The 23,927-nt window shown below is 42.8% G+C and overlaps 1 protein-coding gene across 1 annotated transcript in view; it reads right to left on the bottom strand.

Moving 5' to 3' along the window:
• Positions 1 to 23,927, bottom strand: part of KIAA0319 (KIAA0319 ortholog) — a 562,397-nt gene that overhangs the window by 95,056 nt on the left and 443,414 nt on the right. The window contains exons 16-17 of the mRNA XM_069218755.1: positions 14,322 to 14,481; positions 11,556 to 11,698 (exon numbers count right to left, since the gene is read on the bottom strand). Coding sequence (XP_069074856.1) covers positions 11,556 to 11,698; positions 14,322 to 14,481 — 303 coding nt within the window. The remainder of the gene's footprint in view (positions 1 to 11,555; positions 11,699 to 14,321; positions 14,482 to 23,927) is intronic.

The raw sequence follows: 23,927 nt of genomic DNA, 5'->3' as shown, positions 1-23,927 counted from the left end.
CTAAATATACAGATAAGTAAGATTTGTAAGACTTACAATAGTTGGAATACGTGTCTTTAAGATGATGCTATGTTATCACCTTCTATGCTCTCTGTTAGACCATAAAGACATAAGTTGTTGCACCTATTTCTATTTTGAATGTCTTCAGCTTGTTTCTTGAGCTGAAACATCTAATTCTAAATTGGAAGTATAACTCCCACACATCACTAATTCCCTGTTTAGCCACATAGAGTCTGTTCTCCATTGCAATCAAGCTGTCTTCTATTTGTTGTCATTTTTTATTTGTAGCATCCATGAACGAATGAAGGACACCGACTCCATTTAATTTGTTTAGTCTTTTTGATTTGGCGTCACTGACACCAGAAATGTCTTTGTAAGTTATGATATTTTCTTTGGAATTATTGATTCCAATAATTTTCCTTTTTGATAAATGAAGAGATTTTAACCTGATCATTAAATCCAAGATAAATGGAGATGTCTAGGATTTAAAGTAAAAAATTCTGCAGCACACATAGAAAGAGCAAAACGTCACGAATTATTGTTTATGTGTAGGAAGGTGTCTCTTCCTGCACATAAACAATCATTCAATAAAGACGATATGCAACTTCTATGTGGGCTTCATTCTGCAGCACACACAGAAGTGATAAATCGCCATTGTAGATTGTTTATGTGCAGGAAGGGACACCTTCATGCACATATACAATCATTCCCTTTAACACAGTTACCCATGCGCTTTGCTGAAAGGCTGCCTTTGTTGGCTCTGGGAGCTACATTTAGCACCACCGCTAACGGAAACACAGGGGTGTGCCGTATTGTGTAAATATGGCGCATCCCTGCATTTCAGAACTGATGCAGCGCTGCCAATTTTGGCGAATCGCAACACTGTGCCAGTTCCTTGTAAATCTGTCCCAAGTCTTTTAAATTCTGTGCTAGTTGTGTGTTCCGTCTATGCACCAAAAACCTCAAAAGCCTCCTTCCTATTTCATGGGTCCAGAATACTCACTAAAATGGGCTCCAGAAAGACTGTCATGGGGAGAGCGGTGATCTGAACACTGCACTGAATCCTGTTGTGGACGGGAGTGGTTCCATAGGTAGACATAATGACGGAGACTGAGCCATTGTTTCAGAAATTATGGAACACCATGGTCTGGTAGACACCTGATGTCTCCCTTTCAAGCAGCAGGGAATGGACATGCATTTTTGTGTTCATAGCACTTGTTCCAGAATAGACTATTTCCACACATATGGCTCGATGCTTCGAAATGTATCCACCTGTTCAAAGGCAGACACAATCATACTCTTACTGAATTCTTGTGGGGGCGAGCTCTTATTGGCTGACTGTATTATTGAATTTAAGACTCTTGAGGATGAACCCTCACCATTGCTAGATCACTTGAGAACTACTGAATCCCATCTTACATCTTCTTTGTTGCGGTGTTCCTTTTCTGTGACTGGTTCCAGAGACCACTGAACCAAGCAACATGCCGAGCATCACCATTTCAACTTTGCGCTCAAAGTCCCCTGATCAAACAAACCCCAATGTGGGCAGGGAAGGTCTTACCTTCTGTTAACTCAATATCATAGATAACCCGGATATCGGTGGCTGCTTCTCTGGCAGGGGAACTTTAGGTTAAAGCTACTGATACAACCCTGAATTGGTCTATTATAAATCTTTCCCCTGCAGTCTCTTCTTATGTCATGGTTCCAAATGGAGTCCGTCCTCTATGGAAGAATCATGAGGAGTCGTATGTGGAGCTGCACAATAAAGTATTGGGCTAGTTAGCTCGAAATAGGGACTTACATTTACTCTCTCTGAGGAGCTTTTGTTTACCCGAAGGATTGGTTGGATTGGTCCTGGCCCAATCACTGTCCAAGAAGACTATATCATAATTAATTCTAAATCACCTTTAGTGCCCTTAAATTATATTGTGGAGGAGCAGGAGTGTGTGTGGGCCTGGGAGTTCCATACTCCCTGTCCCACTTGGCTATTTCTAGAAGCCTCACTTCATATCTGTACCTTTTTGCAGTTCGCAGGCTGGGGTGATTTGTGGGACCGGGGCTGTCAAAATTCTAGGGTTTTGCCAAGTGAAGCGCAGCCCAGTCTGATTGTTTATCCATCTGTCTACAATAATGTACAGTCTAGTGTGCTTGTGAGGAATTGGTTTGATGCCTTGCCTGAAGCTGACTGACCGCCACAGTCCTCCACTAGACGATCCATCTTTAATATGTCTGAGGGGAGGGGCAGAAAGTCCGGAGAAGGGGACTGAAGAGGGACCTGTGAGGCCCAGCAATTCTTTCTCTCTTGTGAGTTGGACTGTAGCTGGGCTTAAAGATAAGATTATAATTCCAGACTGGGTGAGCTTCATTAATAAGTTTGATTTTGTTGTTATCCATGGAAGCTGGGCTATCTCGCCCATCTCATGTTGGGGTTTTTCTTGTCACTCTTGCCCTGCCATATCCTCTGTCCATGGGAGAGCTGGGAGTGGTCTTTCTATATGGGTAACATTAAATCTTAGGGTGGTAGTGACAACTATTGATATGGGTAGTCCTGCATATCAGCCAGTACCTATAAAAGATATTGCAGGGTTCCTTTATTTTTATTTAGTAATTTTTTAACTATTTTTATCATATTTATGAGGTATTGTTTCAGTTTATATTGGGTCTGAAACCAATCGGACCTGGCACGACTTCTCCAACGTAGATGTTTGTTTTGCCAAAGTCTTAATGCCAAACTGAGGAATCAGCACGATGAGTCGGGCTTTAAGGGCTCTGACACCGTAAAAGGCTATGTTGACAAAAGAGGGAGAGAGCTGAGGAACTTTCTAGCCTCAAACGATCTTGCGGATTTAAGCAATCTCTCTCAGGAAAATGGTCAGAGTGTACGTGCTTTCAAGGGGAGGGAGTGGTTGTCCACTATTGATTACATATTTTACCAGAGGAACTTTTGTATATATTTTCCTCGAGGAACTTTCTTTACTGGTTTTCCAAATGTGCAATATTGGAGTCTGAGTAGGGGGGATCTTTACCCACTGTGTATAGAAGGTGTTCTTCCTGTGGGACTCGACAAACCACCTGTAGTTTGCACTGAAATTAATCAACAATCAAGAGATGGGCTTAGATTGGTTTGGTCACTGAAAAACCCAAAGGCTATGCTTAGTTTCCTTCCTTAAAAAACATCTGTCGGTATTTATGGGGTGTTTAACGGAAGATACCAATGAAGCTCTACCTGCTAGCTTCCAATATTTATGTTCATGTATCAAGAGATATTTTTGTAACTCCTTTGGCAAGCCCATGATCGCCCATGATGTTTTGATGGGCTTTGCTCTGTTGCTAACTTCTGTTTAGGGAAGGCTGTCTCCGAACACCCAAGAGATGTTGAGGAGGTGCGGGTGGTCAGAAGGAAATACTACCATTAAGGACAGGAAGAATGTTTCGAAAAATAAGGCCTGGGAATGGCTGGTATTAGCAGCCTCACCGAACAATAGCAAAGTGTTTGGAGATATTGTTAATAGATTTCGCCAGATGGATGCTTCGCCTAGCCACTTCCTACTCTGTAATATACCTGGTGTGGAGTGGATTAAGAACTTCACCTCAATTTATCAGATAATCGTGAACAAGACTTGTGACAACGTAATGTGGGCTAGTCTGGGAAACCCTCCTCCACTCCAGACTTCCCTTGAGTAAGTAGAGTTAGTAATCAGACACAGTTTGGGTGGTAAAGCTCCTGGACCGGATGGGATACCCATGGATCTTCTTAGATATAATATTGAGCTCTGGGGTAATTGCTTACCAATTTGTTTAACAACTTTCTATGCAGAAGAATGCGAAGCCGAACAGTGGTTGTTTTGTGGGGGGCAACAGTTTGGGGGGCTGTCGGTCAGCGATGTCGTTAAGTCTTGCATTGAGGTCCCCACCCAATACTAACCCACCTGGGGGGAGGCTCTGTAACAGAGTGTTCAGTCCAGTGAGTGTACTCTTGTGCAGCCGTGGTGGGATGCACACTGATAGTATATTCATTACTGTTCCCTCCTAGCGAGGGCCACATATCTCCCCCGTTTGTCTGACCAAGTGTGCCGGATATTGAGTGGGAGCGATTTTTTAAACAATAATGCCCACCCTCCTGGAGGAGGCAGTGTAGCATTCAGTACCGCCATCTGTCTAATCATGGCGACTGTTCCCCAAGAGGTGGGTCTGCTGCAGGAGTGCCACGTCCAGGGAGTGTCGTTTGAGGTACTGTAGAACCACTCTTCTTTTGATTTTGTCCCTGAGTACGTTGACGTTCCAGGAAAGGATACACAGTGTTAGCTTAGCCATGTGGGTTGGTGTCATGGAGAATGTGTGAGGCTGAGTGGAGTGTAACATCTGGAGGCATGGAAAGTGTTTACTTTGTATTTATTGTTTAACTGTGTATTTATTGGGTCTGGGATTTGTTCAATGACACATGCATTCTATGTATGGCTTTTCTTTGTTTTCTGCTTTAGAACTGTAATATTCATGCATTCTAAGTTCCATGTGACATCGGTGCCCTCGGGTTCTGGAGCCTGGTGTGAAGGCAGTTGGAGGTTGGCTCTGGACCTGTGAGGGTGTCGATGTCTGTCGTGGATTCAACAAATAAACTACAACTAAATAACTTACACAGGAGTGTGAGTGGAATCCCTTGCTTTTATTTCTGCCTCTGTGTACTACAACCACGTTGTGCAATACAGCCGTGCAGAGGAAACCTATGATATTTTCTCTATAGCTAGCAGGGTGTGTCAAAGATGCACATTGGCTCCTTTGCTCTTTATTATTTACATCAATGAATTAAGTAGCTACTTGTCTGTAGCCACTAGCGACATATAGAAACTAGCCAATGTACTTGTTCCAGCGTTATTACATGCTGATGACGTTGTTCCAATGGCACTACTCCCAGTGCCCTGCCAATTTTAGTTGGTATCCTTTATCTCATTTATGGGTAGCTAAGAATTGTCAACTAATTATGGGAAATCCCATATTATGATGTGCGGCCCTGGAAGGAGGAATTTGAGGTCCATGTGGATTTTAGATCAGTCTCTGAGTTTTGTACAGAATTTCAGCATCCTGAAAGCCAGTGGCATTACACACTGTAGCTGAGCCGCTAATAGTGCTCAAAGTTAGGGACCACCAGCCCAGCCCCACCTACTCGCCATTACAGCTTAGTTAGTGCCATCCTATGGCCGCAATCAGGCCATATGAGGTCCCCAAACAAAGTGTAAAGTAAAACAAATCCTGGGGTGGTATAGTTGCTGTATTGTAGGCGAGGGAGCACTATCATCTTGGACAGGATAATTGGGCCCATGACTGATAACGGAAGGATTCTCCAAACTAAAATCATGTTTATCACAGCCGAAATCTCTTTGGTGAGATTGCCATCAAATAAGTAAAGCTTAGAGTGACATATTCTGATTCCTGGGTACTGGAAAGAGCCATTCTTCCAATTGAATGTTCCCCCGCCCCCCACACAGGTCTAGCTGTATCTCAGGATTTTCACGGAGAAGAGGAAATAGACTTGTTGCCTCAAAGCCTTGGAGGGCAAGCACTTTGTTGCACTGGTCAGCATGAATGCCTTTATTATACACCAACATGTCTTATCTGTTTTATGATATGGCTTGGTTTCTATCACCTATAGAGTTGCCCCAGTGGACCACTTTATGATGCATCTTAATGGCCATAGGTTCCCTAGAGAAGGGGAGATAGAGGACATCGTTTTTGAGGCCCCCTGACAACGTCAGCCTTTGCTGAGTCTGGATCTGGTCAACAAACCTAAACCGGTAATTCCATTCAAGGGTATCAAATGCTTTTTCCAGATCAAAACCAAGCAGGCTGCATGGGACCAAGTTTTAGAATCAGAAATTCAGTGTCTGCCTAGTAAATTCCAATAGAAAAACATCGGGCAAGGTGTTTTGCACGTCACCAGGTTACGTACTGCCTCACTTATTGTATTTCAGTTAAGAATTCTTCTACCGCACTGTCAAAGCTTTGGTTGGTGGTGCTTTATGTGTAATTCGAATTGGATGTGTATGGAAGTGTCTAGTGCTGGTCAAATAGAAGATGATGGTGAATGTACATGTACCTGTTTAATAAGACTTGCCAACAGCTTGGTCACCTTGTTCCTCTCCATATGTGTTTAAGCTGGATGCATGGCATACCTGGTGTGGCAGTGTTGCTCAAGCAAGGAGTGCTTTGTGCATGCAGCTTTGAAAGCATCTTTGCATTATCAGAAATCTCAATGCTTTTCTAATAGGAGTAGTGAGCTTTTTACTGCTTGCAATTCTTTGTCAATGATTTTGCAAGCTCCTGCCAACACTACCATATGCATACAGTGGCCTCTATTCACTATCTTTAATGCTTCCCATTCAATTGATAGAGATGGAACAGTGGTTTGGTTGCCTTCAATGTCCTCACAGATTTTTCTTCATAGAGGTGCATGTAAAGTTGTGTCCTCCAGCAGAGGGCCCTGAAACTGTCAGATCGAGATGGGAGGATGCAACTTTCCCTAATTAAAGCGAGCCTACATCAGATTATGGTCTGACATAGTTCTATGCCGACAATACACCTGGGCAACAAGGGAAAATAGATTTGAAACTTACAATTCGGTCCAATCGAACATGCAGATAATGCAGGGGTCAGGAAAACGAGTCAATTTGAATCCTTGGGTTGCGTTGACTTCCTACATTGAGCAAAAGCCAGTTTTGTTCCAGTGGAATAGATTTTTGCAGTTAAGTGTTACAGGTTCTTGAGGGAATGCCGGACAGGATCTATCATGACAGATGGCTAAAATACAAATGAAATTCCTGCCCAAGATCTGGGGTGTATCAACCTACCGTGCAAGCTGTTCCAATTTAGAAAAACAGCATGCTCTAAATTGGGAGCATATATGCTTCCCAATAAAAGTGGGCTGCCATCCAACCAACAATCTGTAAGAACATATCTATATTCCTCAAAGGTGTCTCCTGCTTTTATCCAGATCAGGGCTCCACAGGGATTTGTTGCAGTAATTTCTAGAAAATATCTGCCCTCTCCAACACTTCTGAAGCCTTAACCCTTTCACCTCAATAATGTGGAACTCTCGACGTAGAGCAGTGTGCGACCATCTGTGGGAGTATATTGCATATCTCTTATTTGCAGAGTGTTTAGCCCGTATGCTCCACGTGCAGAGGTTAAAGTTGGCTGATTTCACCATGGTGGTGTTGGGTTGAAAGGATTATTCTATTGAACCTTCCCACATGATAAACTATATTTTCATAGTGTAAGAACTGATGCCACGGCTGCTTTCAAGCGTGTGACCAGAGGGATTGTATTGTCAAAGCCTGTTAACTCAAAGGTAAGACCTTCGATAAATAGGGCAAGGGACCAACGGCCTCCTCTCCAAACTGATTAATAAACTATTTAATGTTGTGTAGGGTATGGGATCCGATTGGCACTGAGTGAGTTTCCAACCAGCGCTCCAAGGTTGCTACTGTGCAGGATCACCTATCTCAAAGGTACAACACCTGCAAATACAAGAGGATTGGCCACCATCAGGGTACCAGGAATTTAATTTGTCTTTTGTAAGTAGAGAGGAGCAAGTAAACCTGGAAGTTAAGTGAAAGTCCATAAGTTCCCCAATGTGGTAGGGTCTAAGGGTAAATTTGAAATGTAGGCATAGATGTTTAAGTACCTACCGTCAGGGACGTATAACAAATCAACATTAACAGAGTAAGAAAAAAAACAAGTTGAAGGGTCTCTAAAGTATATTGTCTACTGTTTGTGGTATCACAACAGGAAAAGACACTGATTCTTGTAGAGATGTCTATGATGAGGAACTCTCTTCGTCGCTGGAGGAATCCGTGTGTCGAGAGTCAGTGGCCACAATGTACTGTCTGAATGAAGCTGCCATCTCTAAAGCAGAGGACCAGTCATCTTTGGCTTACTTCTTGGATGGGGTCACAAAGAAATTTTGCTGCACAAAGTTTTTTTTTACTATGTCTTTTGCACAAGTGTTTTCTTATTTGTTATTCCCATTTCCCTAGGGCATCCTCTTGGGCTGCAGTTCCCGGCCACTTTCAGGCCATTTCTGGCCTTACAAGTTCTGTCTGGATATAAATCTGAGCTTCACAGGCAACAGCAGAGAATATTTCAGGCCACAGTCTCTCAGTTTATGTTTCACTCCAGTGAAGGAAGCCCTTTGTGTCTTACGGTCAGGGTACGGTCCACAAACACAAGGATATGATTGTTGTCTATTTCAAGATGAGTAAGTGGCCTTTAGCGCCCTTACCCATGCCCTTCAGGAAGCGCCCACAGTCCGTCAGATGAAGTAGTTGGTTTTGTAGCTCTTGCAGCCTTGGGTCTGACTAGGACGTCTTTCAATTTCTTATGTTCATCACGCAGTAGACTTACATCAATGAAGAAGCAAGAGGACTTCATTACCCAGCTACACAGAATGTGACATCATTGGATTCCCCATCATCCATCTGCACAGGGAGTGAAACACTGGATTTTCTATCATTCATTTCCACAGTGTGTGACATCACTGGTTTCCTGTCCACAGTTTTCCTGCACTCCTGCCTGGATCCAGAATCTATTTTATGGTGGCTGCATCCAAAGGCACACACTTCTGCACCTGGAGTGTGGTCAACACCAGGTAAACAGTTTCTCACCTTATTTACAGATACATTGCTGCACTCCTCTATGCTCTTAACCCTGGTTTCCACTTGTTGCACTGCAGCCACACTGCACCACACAACACTGCAGAGTGTTGACATGCACCTCCTGTAAGTTCTCATGCACTCTCTCCCACACCCTACACCCACCACTCCCGCACCAACAGCCCGCAGTACCCCACTTGCTCATACTCACATAAACCAGACATCCGCTCAAGCTGACCAATCACCATCCAGACAACACACTACACTCACATGCATGCTCCTAAACACCCACTTGTTCACCAAATATGCCACAGAGATATACACAACCATGCTCCAGACCTGCTTTTTCACACAACCTCGGCACAGTCATCCATGAAGGCTACAAGATCGTTAGGCATGACAGTCGGCACAAGCCCAGAGGTTGAGTCACTATAATTTTCAAAGATACCATCTGCTGCAGGCCTACACTGAGCCCCCAACAGCTACATGGAACACCTCATGTTCAAGTTAAGCCCCCCACTCAACTTCTACCTTGATGCTACCCTTGTATAGAGAGCAATAGGACCCTGCATCAGTTTGGCCAGTGACATCACAGACTTTGTCGTACCCCTCAACACCAAATCCAGTATCTTCATTCTCCTCAGAAAACGTAACTTTCACAAAGAAGACTGCACGGCCGAAACAGTATGGGCCTTTAACAAACCCACCCACACCACGGGACACCTTTTGGACCCAATTTTCTCCACAGTCAGCAACATCACAGTTGACAAGCCAACAACTATGATTTAGAGAGACTTTGCCTTTGAAAATTTCAGCATACTCAGCCTGCACTATTACAAACCCACAAACAACGAAACAGATCACTGCAGCTGGAAAACCAGCTCAGAAGAGGAGTGGGAGTCTACCCTCTCAGAGCACCTTCTCGAGCACACCAGTTTCTTGCTGAAAGCCCTCAACAACTTCAACAGCTGGATCACCACATGTGCCAACACCTTGGCTCCCCTCAAGTGCAACCCAACGGCAAGAGCCCGAGCTTAGGCCAGATGGTACACAGTGGAAGACACCACAAAGACATCTTCAAATCAACCCTAACATTCTATCACCAGCAGATACAGAGCACCAAATGCATAGCTCTTTCAGATCATATTGACCCCAGCGCTAACAGCAATGAGGAACAGGGTCAAGACTGATTTGCATATGGCTGCGTCCAAACTGGGGTGGCATGGTGAGCAAACAAATGATGGATTAAACCCAGATCTTTGTGACTGGGGGTGAATATTTGATTTTCTCTGCATTCCGCCCATGAGCTGTTCTTTTTGCATTTGTTGCCCCAAGTGGGAAGGGTATGCCCAGACATGGGTCCCGTGCTCACTGCACCACTGGATTCAAGCTAGCCTAGCTGATAAAGGGTGATACCCTGAAACCGGTGCTAGGATGCTTGTTTCCAGTCCAGGGAGGACCTGGCTTGGCAGTTCGGGCTGGGCTTTTCCCATGAGTAACAGGGTCAAGACTGATTTGCATATGGCTGGGTCCAAACTGGGGTGGCGTGGTGAGCAAAAAAACAATGGATTAAGCCCAGATCTTTGTGACTGGGGGTGAATGTTTGATTTAGTCTGCATTCCACCCATCATCTGTTCTTTTAGCAAGCTAGAAGCCAGCAGGTGTTGAAAGAGAGATGATTTGAGGGCATCATGACGTTGGGTGCATCCTCAGCTGCCATCATGCTCCTTAAAACTCATCAAAGGCCAGCACTAATTGCCATGAGATGTACCCTGCAGAGGCAGGGGGAGGTGATGCCTGGTGGACAGTTTTCCCACCCAAGAATGACCAAGGAAGCTCTTACCCCACCTCCAGGGCACAAAGTGTAAAAAAGAGTGGTGGTTCAGATGGCAGAGTCACATCGCGCAGGCTCCTCTCAGGGCCCTGAGGCACCCTGCAGTACAGGCTGATCCATCTGACTGTGCTGCAGCGGGAGCTTTTCTGTCCAGCCAAGGGAGGCCACTGCCGTCTCATGAAGTCTTCAACAGTGAAATGAGCCACATGGATAACAATTCTCTGGGTCAAACACCCTCAATTGTCTCAGCATGTAAAGGGGGTATCCACCCAGGGCACACCAAGGTTCAGGATTGTGTTCACAGTCTGTGTCACAGTCTGCCGACTGGAGGAGGATCCCTCCACACTCTTTTGCCTACTCCATTAGTCATCCCAGGCCACCAAACTACTGTTGCAGTGCTGGAAGTGCATGAAGATGTCCATTATGCAGGATTATGCTGGATGCTAGCGGTGTCGAACATGGATTTCCCACATTAGGCATCCACCATCATGGCAATCGTAGCCACAGCCTTACCTTCCTGTCTCAATGTTTATGCAATGTAAGGTGACCTGCACTTTTGTCCTACCTCATATTATTCTGACCTGCTTAATATGTGCTTATGTCAAGACACACTACCTGTAGGAGAGTTCTTATTCTTCTCTTTGTCTTAACATCTGTACCATATATGCCCTACAATAGGTAATAAGAATAGTTTAACAAAACTTCTCTGGAAGCTCTGCCGGCTCACAAGCAACCCTACAAATCTATGATTAAGAAATGACCATTTAACTCAGAGACACACAGAACACAATAACCATAGCACAAGCTAGCTTAGAATCTCGTCTGTAATAGAAACCTTATAACCCTAGTCTTTAAAAAAAATGCTCCAGGGCAGAAACCAAGCATGCACAATTCGCAGCAGATATTCACTACACACCTCATTCAAAATGTAATAGCCAACTCAAGTATAAATTTATGTATGTGCATCCATGTACACATTTCCATAATGCTAAAGAAGTGTATTTATCCAGACAGTAGTTCAGTGACTGATTCTTTAGATATGAAGATTCAGCATTAAGCACTTCAGAACGACATACCTGTGGTGTCAACCCGCAGCACTTTATACAGTAAGAAGTCTGCTTTTTCCTTGACAAGCTGGGTCTGCAGTATTCTCGCGACATCAGTAGCCTTCATTATTTTAAAAGGATTGCCAGTCTGAACATAGAACACTACTGCTGTGCTGCGAAAGAAAGTCAGAGAGGAACACTGCAATCATGAACTGATAAAATCATATTCATAGCTGCCTTATTTCAAGAGAAGAAAGAGCCAAACACTTAGGTTATGTACTCACTTTACTTTCCATGTGTTATTATTCGCATTTGTAAATCAGCATACAGGTGGAAATGAAATTGAACTATCTGACAAAGGGTAGCAATCCCTTACTGAATAGATATACTTGTGTAATCGCTAGGGATTAGATCTCCCTTTCTTGAGAAATAATATAACATTATTTAAATTTTTCTGGGAATACAATTTTATGAAATACATGAAGCTTACCTCAATCACGCATTAGAACACTGTAATATTGAGAATTTCGGTGAAGACAATGAGGTAACTCAAGGACAATAATGGCTGGCAAATCCCACCTGTTCCAACAGTCCACTGTTGTCTTCTGTTTCTCCTTTGTTAATTAAGAACACTGCCCTAAGTCGTTCGAATGTTCTAATGGACTCACAGCCCTTCCGCCTCTGGAAATCGGCGTTGTTAAAGGACATTTCCATCGTTATAGGCCCTCGCCTCATAATGTAAATTACATCTCAATTTCACAGAAACTTGAGGCTGTTTACTTTTTAAGCCAATGATTTTACCTGAAGAGGGTGTGGTTTAGTCATGTCGTACATAAAGGAGGAATATCAATGTGGAAACAGATATAATTCTTGAAATACAAATATGAATACTGAAATACAAACACTAGCAAATGAAATTGATACAAGCAAATCTGTTTGTAATGTTCGGTATGGTAAATCTACAGTAAATTTAGAAGAATAAACGAGCACACTAATTCACCAAACGTTTCCCCTGTGTCACTCTTAGCTACTAACCTTAAACGGTATTTGATGTGAAATAAATGACTTGGTGGAAGGGGAGAGTGTAAAAGTCACGTCAACCATTTAAGCATCAAGGCTTATTTACAAGAGGCTTGCGCCACTAAAGTATCACTTTTTGTGATGCTCTGGCGGCGCAAACCTCTCAACCATAGCTATAAGGCCAAGCAAAGCCACTTTGTGTGGCTTTGAATGGCCTCATATATATGGAATAAGATAAAGCAGCGCAAGTCGCTGCCTTGCCTTACTCTGCGCCAGGGAGGTAATCCATGGAACTTTGCAGTGGGTTTTCCCATGCAACACCCATGGATTGTGATGCTGCCCTAGATTTACTTAATCATGTAAATCTGGGGAAGTGGCAAAACCTTATGCCTCCCGAAGTGAGGTGTAATAAGGGTAAATATTTTTATTTCTCCTTGTTGTTTCCTCTTTCCATGTGTGCTGCATTCTGCAGCACACATAGATAGAGGAAAATGCCTCTCTGGATTGTTTTTGTGCAGGAAGGTGCCCCTTACTGCATAAAAACAATTGTGCATGCAATGCAGGCACACTTGCACCATGGTACAAGGGTGCCTGCGTTGGCACTAGGCTGTCAAAACGCCACTAGCACAGGGGGAAAGGACAGGAATGTACCGTATTACATAAATAAGGTGCATTCCTGCCCTTCCGCCTTGGCCTAGGGCAGCGCAGCAAGATGACTTGCGTCGCTGCCCTAAGCCAAAACCCTGTAAATAAGGGCCCCAATTTCTAAATTTCCAATACGACGGTAGGTACAGAATAAAATAGTAAATGGAAAGTGGTAGCTATTTATTCAGAAACTCGAGTCTCTAGTCCCTTAGAACATGGAAGAGTAAAACAATAATAGTTTTATACCCATTATACCCAGCGCCTTGAGACCCTCACAGTAGCTGCGCTTTACAAAAACTGATTGATTGATAAATCCTAACTGACATAAGTAAAAATAGAAGTACATGTATTTTCCTCAAGGTAATCTGGTTCCCCAAATCAATACAATCTTTAAATTCAAATTTAAGACAGAGGCTTACAGGGTGAAAATAAGATATTATAATGCTAGAAAATAAATCTTACTCATTAAACATTTATTATAGTTTAACAGAAACCATAAAACGCCCACACGCTCATTGATGTTATAAACCAATAAAACTCTTGATCTAGGCGGGCTTCCAGAAATATGTTCTTGTACTAAATGATTCTTTCTGTTCTCTTTGTTAGAATATTAGTTCCATTGCCCTGTTAATTTTGGATTCCTTGAAATGTGCTGTGTTTGTACTTTCTCCATTTACTTAGAAATTAAAAAGACACAGGGAAAAAGTGATTTCATTACCACGAATTCCTTGTGGTTTATAGGGCAGTTGTCTGTAAATTAGTTATAGCAAAATTGAAAAAGTGGTTAATACAAAAAACAAACTGGATTCGAAACCTTGTCGTTTGTAGTATGTTTAGGAAGAATAGTTTTATCTTCTGGAGTTACCCTTTGATAAACCATAACATGACGAATGCCTTATACCTACAGTGGCGAAGTGTGACATGGTGCAATTTTACATTTAATTATGCAAAGTCTTTGCCACACATGAGCATGTTACAGTTCACTGCCACAGCCCAACATCATGGACAATTCTTTCTTCACGGACATGTACAAAGTTTGGCATTGGAAAATAAAATTATTATGCAGTTCTTCTCTGTATCTGTGTTATGACAGACGGTTCAAAGCTACGTCCTATGTAAAACTGCAAGTACCTTAAATCAGAGTGTGCCTGTATCCTCTGAACTCTGATGTCCGAGTCCAAGACATTAAGTAGAATCGCCAGCTGCCTCACCAGTGTGTCCTTCTGTTGTTCTGTTAGCTGGCCTACTCCAACCTCCAATATCAGTTCCACCAGGCTGGTCTTCTTAGGATCTAAAGAAAAATAATGTTTTCAGTGACAGCATTAAAGTTGCATCGCTTGCTGCTGTGAGATGGACCAGAGTAAATAGGCATTTTGGATGCATAATGTTTCATACAATATCAATATTTTAAGATAAAAAATGTTTGCCTCTTTATTAGATTAATTTGTTTGACTTTGCCTGAACCTAAATAATCAATAAAGGCGATTTGTTACTTCTATGTGTGCTGTAGAATGCAGCACACATAGAAGTAGCAAATCGTCATTATTTAATGATTGTTTATGTGCTGGAAGGAACACCTTCCTACACATAGACAATCATTAACGGCCTCTTGCAAAAATGAGGATAAATAAAAGTAATCCTCCTTGTTGCGCCATGCTAACCCCACTCATGGGGTGACGTTTGCTTTTGGCGCTGCCTTAGATTTACGTTTAATTGTAAATCTGGGGCAGTGTCAAAAAGCGATGGGTGTTGCGTGGGTACGCCCACGCAACATCCATTGCATGCCCCTCTGCTGCAGAAAACTGCATTAGGGGGCATATTTACAAGGCGAGGTTAAGCCAAAAAAAGTGGCTTAACGCCACCTTGTAAATATGGAACAGGGCACAGCGCAAAAAGTGATGCTCCGGTGGCGATAAGGACTTGTAAATATGTCCTTTAATACCTTGAGATGGGTTTGTGTATAATATCTTTGAATTTTGAGTTAAGAGGCTGTGGTATAGCGTAATGGCTTCGGGTACATGTTTAAGCCTTTTAGGATTAGGTTTGAGAGTTATGGGTTTCGGGAGTAAGGGTTAGAGCATGGATACTCAAAGTACTGCCCGCGGGCCTCAGGCGGCCCCTCTGACCTTTACATGCGGCCCCTTGAGCAATAGGAGCACTGGGCATCTCTCTGCTCGACTCTGCACTAACAATAAATATATTAAATACACACACAATCATTTATTTCAAACTTAATTGGTGTTAAAGAAAGGAAGTAACTAGGGACTCTTGCACTTAACTTTAGAAACGCCTTCATTTTTAAAGACATCTTGCAGCACAAGTGTAAAACTAAGACAGTCTCTTCAAAATTAAAAAAGTGTATTTAGTTAACATGCAGAACCTTTTCACCTTAGTACAATTTATTTTATCAGTGCATTGAGATCTATTCATTTAAAAGTGATAGTTTTCAAACATAAATTTGGAAACATAAATTTGGAAACATTAATTATTTCCCTTACCCTGAGAACACCACCAATGGTAAATTAAAGAGGCAAGTCACTTGGTATGTGCACTTTATGGGTGGTCTGGGTTCCTATCATACATAAACAACATTATAGTTTATTAAATCAAACATAGAAGCAGGTTTTGTGCAGCGCACACCATTAATCATGTATTTTGAGGTCATCTTAAATGTGATAATGCAGAAAAAGGAGGGAAAGTGAGACTAAACAATTGCCTAGGATCACACAATTTGGAAAAGTGGGTAAGCCGGGATTAATTCCAGGTTTTCTTGTTTCCCATTGTTTATTTCAGCCACTAGATGTATATCATTTGCTTCTCCTACACCTACCTTGCCACCAATCCCCCCAGCCACAACATCCGACCGCCTCTACCCTGGCATCAATGCGGCCCCCAGGCACGTCACAGACCAAACTTTTGGGCCGCTGGGAACATGTTTGCGAGTACCCATGGCCTAGAGCTTAAGGTATGGGCTTAAGAATTATGCATGTAGAGAATGGAGTATAGAATTGACGGTTTGGAGGATTAATGCTTGGGTGTTTTTTCTTTAAGAGTATACTGTAAGGTGTAAATGTATAGGGTCATAGGGCTCAGGTATACATTTAAGGGTTTATAGTTTGTGGGTTAAGGGTTAAATATATAATGCAATAATGCTTTCGCTGACATAAGGACGTAATTTGTAGCATATTGTGTGCATCCACAGCAAGAGGCAGTGATATATGTGCATGCCCAGCAGAATTGGCAGTATCTGCGGCAGTAGTGCATGTGAAAACGTGACAAAAATGACAAACTGATGTCTTGGCACCAAACAATATTTATTACTATTACATATATCAGTGTGTAATGGTGTATTTTATTAAAAAAAAGACCAGCTTTTGATTTGTGGACTTGAGTTTATTTTTCCAAAATTAAAAACATGTATTTGACAGTGACGTGTGTATTTTTATAACAGATAATCTGGTGTATTGGTCAAAATTATTACATTTCTAATCATGCATGTTTAAAGCTGATAAGTAATTGTCACTGCTGCTGTCTAAGACCACAGACTATATAAAGACAACTAATTCTACATACTCTGATCAATATTACGGATGTAATAGTCTGTAAAATATGAGGCTCTGCTGCTGAAAACCTGAGATTGTGAGATTTGTGTATTTTGTTGTTATCCATCGACCCCCCTCAAAGTAGATTCTCAATCGTAACACATTACTTAATGTCACATTGGAAGGGAAAGGATGGAAAAATAAAAATAACTAAAAGTATGGAAGAGAAGAAAGGTGTTATGAAAAATTATTTGTCATGTGAAACTGAATTTCCTTAACTTTCAGTACTGTCTATGGCTTCTTAAGAATTCTTTTTAGAGATACTGCCCAGAGAATTTTATCATTTCGGCTCCTTTTTCTCAAACTGTTGGAACATCACCTGGGGAGGGTGAGCTTTGTTTGGCATACCTTGAAAGTATTGGAATATTTTAGTTCTGCCCTTGAGAAACTATGGCTTTTCAGAAACTGTGGCAATAGTGCTGTAAAATGTCCCATTGGTCTATTATTTGATACTTTCCTTTGTGGAACGGAACATCCCATACCCTGCTGAGTGGAAGGTGACCTACTCACTTCACTCACTTTCTTTGGTGAGGTATAGGCTCTATGTTATTGCCCACCACTTTCAAAGATTCAGCACCACTTGTATGTTGCCTGGAATGCTACAATGCAACCACAAATTCAGGTACTTCTCTGTTTCATGGACTCTTGGGGACATTGCACAAGAATAATGAAGGACCTGAATGGGACTAGAGCAACAGACTACTGCAATTACTGATTCAACAATGTACATCTGAAAGATATATCAATACAGATTGTACTAGACTGAAGGATATTTGTGTTTCACCACGAACCCTCAGTGAGCAACTTCTCCGCCCTCAAATCAGCCATACGCAAACATCACCAGCTCATCTGGACCACCAAACGATCCTTCAACAAAGAACACATAGATGACAACGCACACAACAGCAAGGAACTTTTTGCCATCATCAAAGAACTCACCAAACCCAAATCCTGCGCTATCGACCCTCCACACTCCCAAGACCTCTCCAACTCCCTCTCCAACTACTTCCACCACAAGATCGCAGACATACACAACAGCTTCACATCGTCGTCACTCACCATCACCACCACCGACACAGCCAACACCACAGCACCCTGCCGCACCAACGTACTGAACACCTGGACCCCCACCAACGACGAAGAATCCGGCAAGACCATGAGCTCCATCCACTCAGGCTCCCCAACAGACCCTTGCCCCCACCACATCTTCAACAAAGCCAGCCAAATCATCGTTCCCCAGCTCCAGGCCGTCATCAACAGCTCCTTCGAGACTGCAACCTTCCCAGATATTTGGAAACACGCCGAGGTCAACGCTCTTCTCAAAAAACCCAAAGCAGACCCTGAAGACCTCACAAACTACCGATCTATCTCTCTACTCCACTTCCCCACAAAGGTTATAGAGAAGATAGTTAACATACAACTGTCTTGCTTTCTATAAGGCAACAACATACTCAACGTCTCCCAGTCTGGATTCCGCAAAAACCACAACACCAAGACCACCCTCATCGCCTGTACAGACGATATCAGGACCAGACTGGGCAAGGGCGAAACCGTCGCCCTCATCCTCCTAGACCTCTCTGCAGCTTTCGACACCGTATGATACCAAACCCTTCGCACACACCTCTTCAACGCCGGAATTTGCCACAAAGCCTTGGACTGGCTCACCTCCTTCCTCTCCGAAAGAACCCAAAGAGTTTGCCTCCCTCCTTTCTGGTCTACAGCCACCAAGACCACCTGTGGGGTCCCCCAAGGATCCTTCCTCAGCCCCACCCCTTTTCAATATCTACATGGCTCCACTCGCCAACATCATCCCCCCCCCCACAGCCTCACCATCATTTCATACGCTGACAACACCCAGCTCACCATCTCCCTCACGAGGAACCCATCTACCGCCAAGATTAACCTACACGCCGGACTCCTCGCCATTGCTAACCGGATGACAGCAAGCCACCACAAATTGAACTCCGAAAAAACAAGATCATCATCTTTGGTCCCAACAAAACAGCATGGAAAGACTCTTGGTGGCCCACCACCCTTGTACCACCCCCAACACCTACCACCCACACACGCAATCTCAGCATCATACTGGACTCATCTCTCTCCATGACTCAGCAAATCAATGCCATATCATCCTCCTGCTTCAACACCCTCTGCATGCTACGCAAGATTTCCAAATGGATTCCTTTAGAAACAAGAACGGTCACCCACGCCCTCATAAGCAGCAGACTGGACTACGGCAACGCCCTCTACGCAGGGACCACAGCCAAACTTCAGATTAAACTCCAGCGCAGCCAGAACGCCGCCGCACGTCTCATCCTCAACCTCCCTTGCCACGAACACATCTCCGCCCACCTCAGATCCCTACACTGGCTGCCCATCAACAAAAGGATCATTTTCAAAATCCTTGTCCACGCTCACAAAGCCCTTCACGACACCGGACCGGCCTACCTCGAAGAAAGAATCAACTTCCACAAACCAACTCGACAGCTCCGCTCCACCGACCTCGCACTCGCTACAGTCCACCGCATCCAAAGCACCATCTCCAGTGGCAGAACCTTCTCCCACCTTGCCGCCAAAACCTGGAACTCCCTCCCCACCAACCTACGCAAGACCCAGGACCTCCTAACCTTCAGAAAGCACCTCAAAACATGGCTTTTTGAGCAGTAACCCCCTCCCCACCCCCACGCCTTAATACCTTACCGGGTGAGTAGTGCGCTTAAGAAATTTGTTGATTGATTGATTGATTGATTCACAGAAGGCTGTGCTTGACGGTTAGTGTAAAGAGATCAAAAAGGAAAAGAAATCTTCAGACAATTGATATTTAAAAGGACAATTCCTCATTCTGTGGCTCAGATGGCGACTCCGTAGGCAATACATCTTCCTGGAATGAGAATCAGGCAGTACCGCGTGTATAATTTAGTTATTCATGTATGCCCAATAACGGCTTCCATTAAATTTTACATTGAACCAGAAACATATCTGATGTCTGCCTCCCATCAACATGTATCGGCCAGTCACTTGGGGAGGGAGGCGGGCCTGATTAATTAAAAGATAACACTTTAACAACACATACTGGATTTATACTGCAAATGAAGTCCTCTTCCAAACTTGAGTTTGACATACAGGTGCTATTAGTGATATCTTTATAGGCGTAAGTGTTTTTAAATGCTTTATTGTCTATTTCTTATCTGAATCCTGTTTAGGATGAAGGTGAGGCACCCTATATCTAAAGCTGTGCCTTCAACAGAGGAAAACATCTGTCATGCATAGTCATTCCATTGCCTTGCTGATTTTGCAACTCCTAAAATATAATGTCTCAATTCATTGTCCCATTTAAAAAAAAAAAAAGCATAGGAAAAAATGTGATTTCGTAACCACGGATGTCTTGTGGTTTATAGGGCAGTTGTCTGTAAATTAATTATAAAAACAGTATGCCTTTCTTGAGAGACTAGAGTGTTATATTCATGTGTCTCTTGGAATGGTTGTGCGTGCGGTAAGAATGTTGGTGGATGGATTGTTGAGGGATTCCAGTGGAATGTGAGGACTGCGGGGACGGTTGCTGTTGGATATGGATCTTGGGATGCTTTTCCTCTCAAGGAACTTATATATTCTTTAATAAAAGCTGAGACTTGGACTATAATATTTGCTCCCAGTGTTCGTTTGGAGATTCCTGTTTACGTCTTATAACACTGGCGATGAGTGGCTTTCCTACGTGTCTTGGAGAAGCATCCTGACTTCGCTCGGTGTTGTCTCTGAAGTGCCATTCTTCTGCTGGACTCTCGCCGTGAGTTGCCCTTACCAGCGTAAGTTTTTTTTTTTAGTTTGTTTGTTTTTGGGAGCTCTTTTGAACTCTACTTTATTGGGTTTATGTACACGGATGTTGCCGTTTCATCAGCTCGCGCGTCAGCTCTTAAGCTCGAGCGTCCTGTATCCGGGGCAACCAGTGCATTCTTTGATCTCTGGCTTGTCTGCACGCACTCTGTCTCCAGTGCGCTCTTCCTGCCGTCAGCCCCAGTTCCCAGGCAACGCGCTGTTGGCAGCGTCAGTTTCCAGGCAAACAAGTGCCTCTCTATATCGACACGAGCAACCTGTGTCTCCTCAGCATCGTTGCTTAGCAACACTAGTATACTTTCGGAAACCAGTAGAACGCTAATTACTACGTGTTTCCGTCCTCTACTCGGAATTTTACTTCAGTATTTCACCATTGTATCTACAGGACCTTGTTTTTCTGCATTTACGGTCATTTTTTTTCAACTGTTTGGATTCCTGTTCTTCTCTCAAGATCCTGGATTATCTTGCGCTGAGTCTATTTGTGTGTTACATTGACTTTTGAAGGTATTTCAACATTGGCCACCTGTTTCTTCACTTCCTTCAGCCTGTTGTGGTTTATCTACTGCGACAGGCACGCATTTACCTACTGCGACAGGCACGCATTCATATTTCTTTTTGGTGCTCTACCTTACTGTTGTACGTCCTCACTTTCAAACAAGGACTTGAGACATTTCATTGTTTCCTTTTATTTCATTTTTTTCTTTGGTTGGTATCATTTTTTTTGGCTTCATTTTATGTCATTTTTCTCTTTTGATTAATTCTAATATGCAGAATGTAGCTGTTCCTCCTTTCTTTCTCTCCACTCCCGGTGAACCTCCCATCAAGTGGGGTAAATGGAAGAAAGTTTTTGAGAGGTATGCCAGGGTTTGTGGTACCTCACTTAGTAGTGAAAGGAGAATTGCGTTATTGCTACACTGTCTAAGTACGGAAGGTCAAGAGGTTTTTGATCACCTCCCTGACATCCCTGACAGTGAAGTGATCAATCTAAATGAATATGAAATTTGCATTAGAAAACTAGATTTGCATCATTTACCAAGGGTTAGCACCATATTAGAAATATATTATTTCGGTAAAAGATTACAGTTTGAAGGGGAAACTGTTGAAAACTATGTTACTGACTTGAGACGTTGGCCTCCTCATGCAAGTTTGGTTCATCTCTTGACAAAAGAATTTGTGATCAATTTATGCAAGGATGCAATATTGACAAAGTATGTGATGAGTTGTGGTTGTTGGATGATCCTCATCTGGATGAAGTGATTTCCCTTATGAAGAGAATTGAACATTCTCTGAAGTGTGTTGAAGTTATGAGAAAGCACAGTTCTGATGATGTTTCTGTGGTAAAAGACAGTAAGTTCAAAAGTCATAAGGATGCCAGTAGAGAGTTCCCTCAGAACTTCTCTAAGAAGAAAATATGCTATAGGTGTGGTAAAGAAGGGCATTTTGCAAATGATAGGGTGTGTCCAGCTATTAACAGTTCCTGTTTATTCTGCAAGAAGAAGGGTCATTTTTCGTCTGTGTGTAATCAACGGAAGTCTAAACAGACGGTGAACTCCTTTGATAATCACATGGAAGAGAGTAAGGATGGTAGTGATTTTCAGTGTGGTCAAATTGTTTTACGAGTATCTGACAGTGGCGTTAAAGGCCTTTTAGATTATGTTATGGTGGAAGGGGAAAAGACCTTGATGCTCTTTGATTCTGGTGCTAAGATCACAATAGTTTCTAACCAATTTTATCAGGAACATCTAAAAGGGGAAATTCAATTATTGAAACCTGATATCAGACCGTGTGCATATGGTGGAGAACCGATAGAGTTACATGGCTATTTTCTAGGCTTGCTTGAGTATGGTCAACATTATGTCTCTGGCAAGATCTATGTTTCGAAAAAGGGGGACAGTATAATTAGTTGGTGGCATCAAAAGGATTTGGGTGTCATGCTTGACCCTAACAGTTCTCCCTCTATAATTCTTAAAGAGGAGCTATGTGTTGAAGAGGTGGGAAACGCCTTAGCAAGCTCTGATTTAGTGACTTCTCTTCATCGTGGCTTTGGTGGTGCCTTCAGTGACAAAATAGGTTGTATGAAAGGATATTCTCACAAGATTAAATTGCTTCCTGGTTCTGTTCCTTTCTGCAGTAAAGTTTATAGTGTTCCTTTCTCCGTAAGGAGTGACCCTGAGGCTGAGCTAGCGAGATTAAAGGATCAAGGGGTGACTAAAGAAGTAGAAGGTACGAAGTGGTTAGCTCCTATATATATTGCCAAGAAGGCTAATGGCAAGAGTAGATTATGTGTGGATCTTCGGAAGCTCAACAAGTGTGTTGTGGTTGACAGGTACCCCCTTCCCAATATCTCTGAATTGTTTTCTATGGTCTCTGGAGCTAAAGTTTTTTCTACAATCGATCTCACTTCGGCTTATCACCAAGTTGAATTAGATGAGTCATGTAGAAACTTTACAGCTTTTATTAACCCATATGGTACCTTTAGATTTGTATGGCTTCCTTTCGGTCTGATTTCTGCTGCCTCTGTATTTCACAGAATAATGGGACGTGTTTTGAAAGGTATATGTGGTGTGTGTGTGTGTATCAGGACGATATTCTGGTTTATGGCAGAGATGTTAATGAACATGTGGCGAGATTTAAGGAGGTTCTAGGAAAAAAGACTTGGAAACGCCTTAGCAAGCTCTGATTTAGTGACTTCTCTTCATCGTGACTTTGGTGGTGTCTTCAGTGACAAAATAGGTTGTATGAAAGAATATTCTCACAAGATTAAATTGCTTCCTGGTTCTGTTGTTTTCTGCAGTTAAGTTTGTAGTGTCCCTTTCTTCGTAAGGAGTAACCTTCAGGCTGTGCTAGCGAGATTAAAGGATCAAGGGGTGATTGAAGAAGTGGAAGGTATGGAGTGGTAAGCTCCTATTTTTATTGCCAACAGTGCTCAGAAATCCTCAAGCAAAGCTAACATTCTAAATTGGAGTGGGGAATACTGGGACTAGAACGGTGATCACTCCCTTTGAGGTTTTGCTGCACGCTTCCCCATAGCAACTAAAACTGCAGCAAACAGGGGCAGATGCTTGTTAAGATGTTTTTTCATGTACATTGAAGACATAAATAGTGCCTGCAGTTTGTAGGAGATCCATGAGAATAAACATTGTTTATATCATTCTTTACAATGATTAATGTTTTTGAAAAGTGTTAATCCCGTAACTGCTGACGTTTTTCCGCCCCAGGGCTGATAACTTTTTCCCAAAAATGGTATTTAAGCCATATTTGTGTTCTGTTTTCACAACTTGTTAGGGATTCTAAAATTACACTG

Source organism: Pleurodeles waltl, chromosome 2_1 (assembly GCF_031143425.1).
Source record: "Pleurodeles waltl isolate 20211129_DDA chromosome 2_1, aPleWal1.hap1.20221129, whole genome shotgun sequence".
NCBI classification, from domain to species: domain Eukaryota; kingdom Metazoa; phylum Chordata; class Amphibia; order Caudata; family Salamandridae; genus Pleurodeles; species Pleurodeles waltl.
This window is presented reverse-complemented; position numbering and strand designations above follow the sequence as displayed.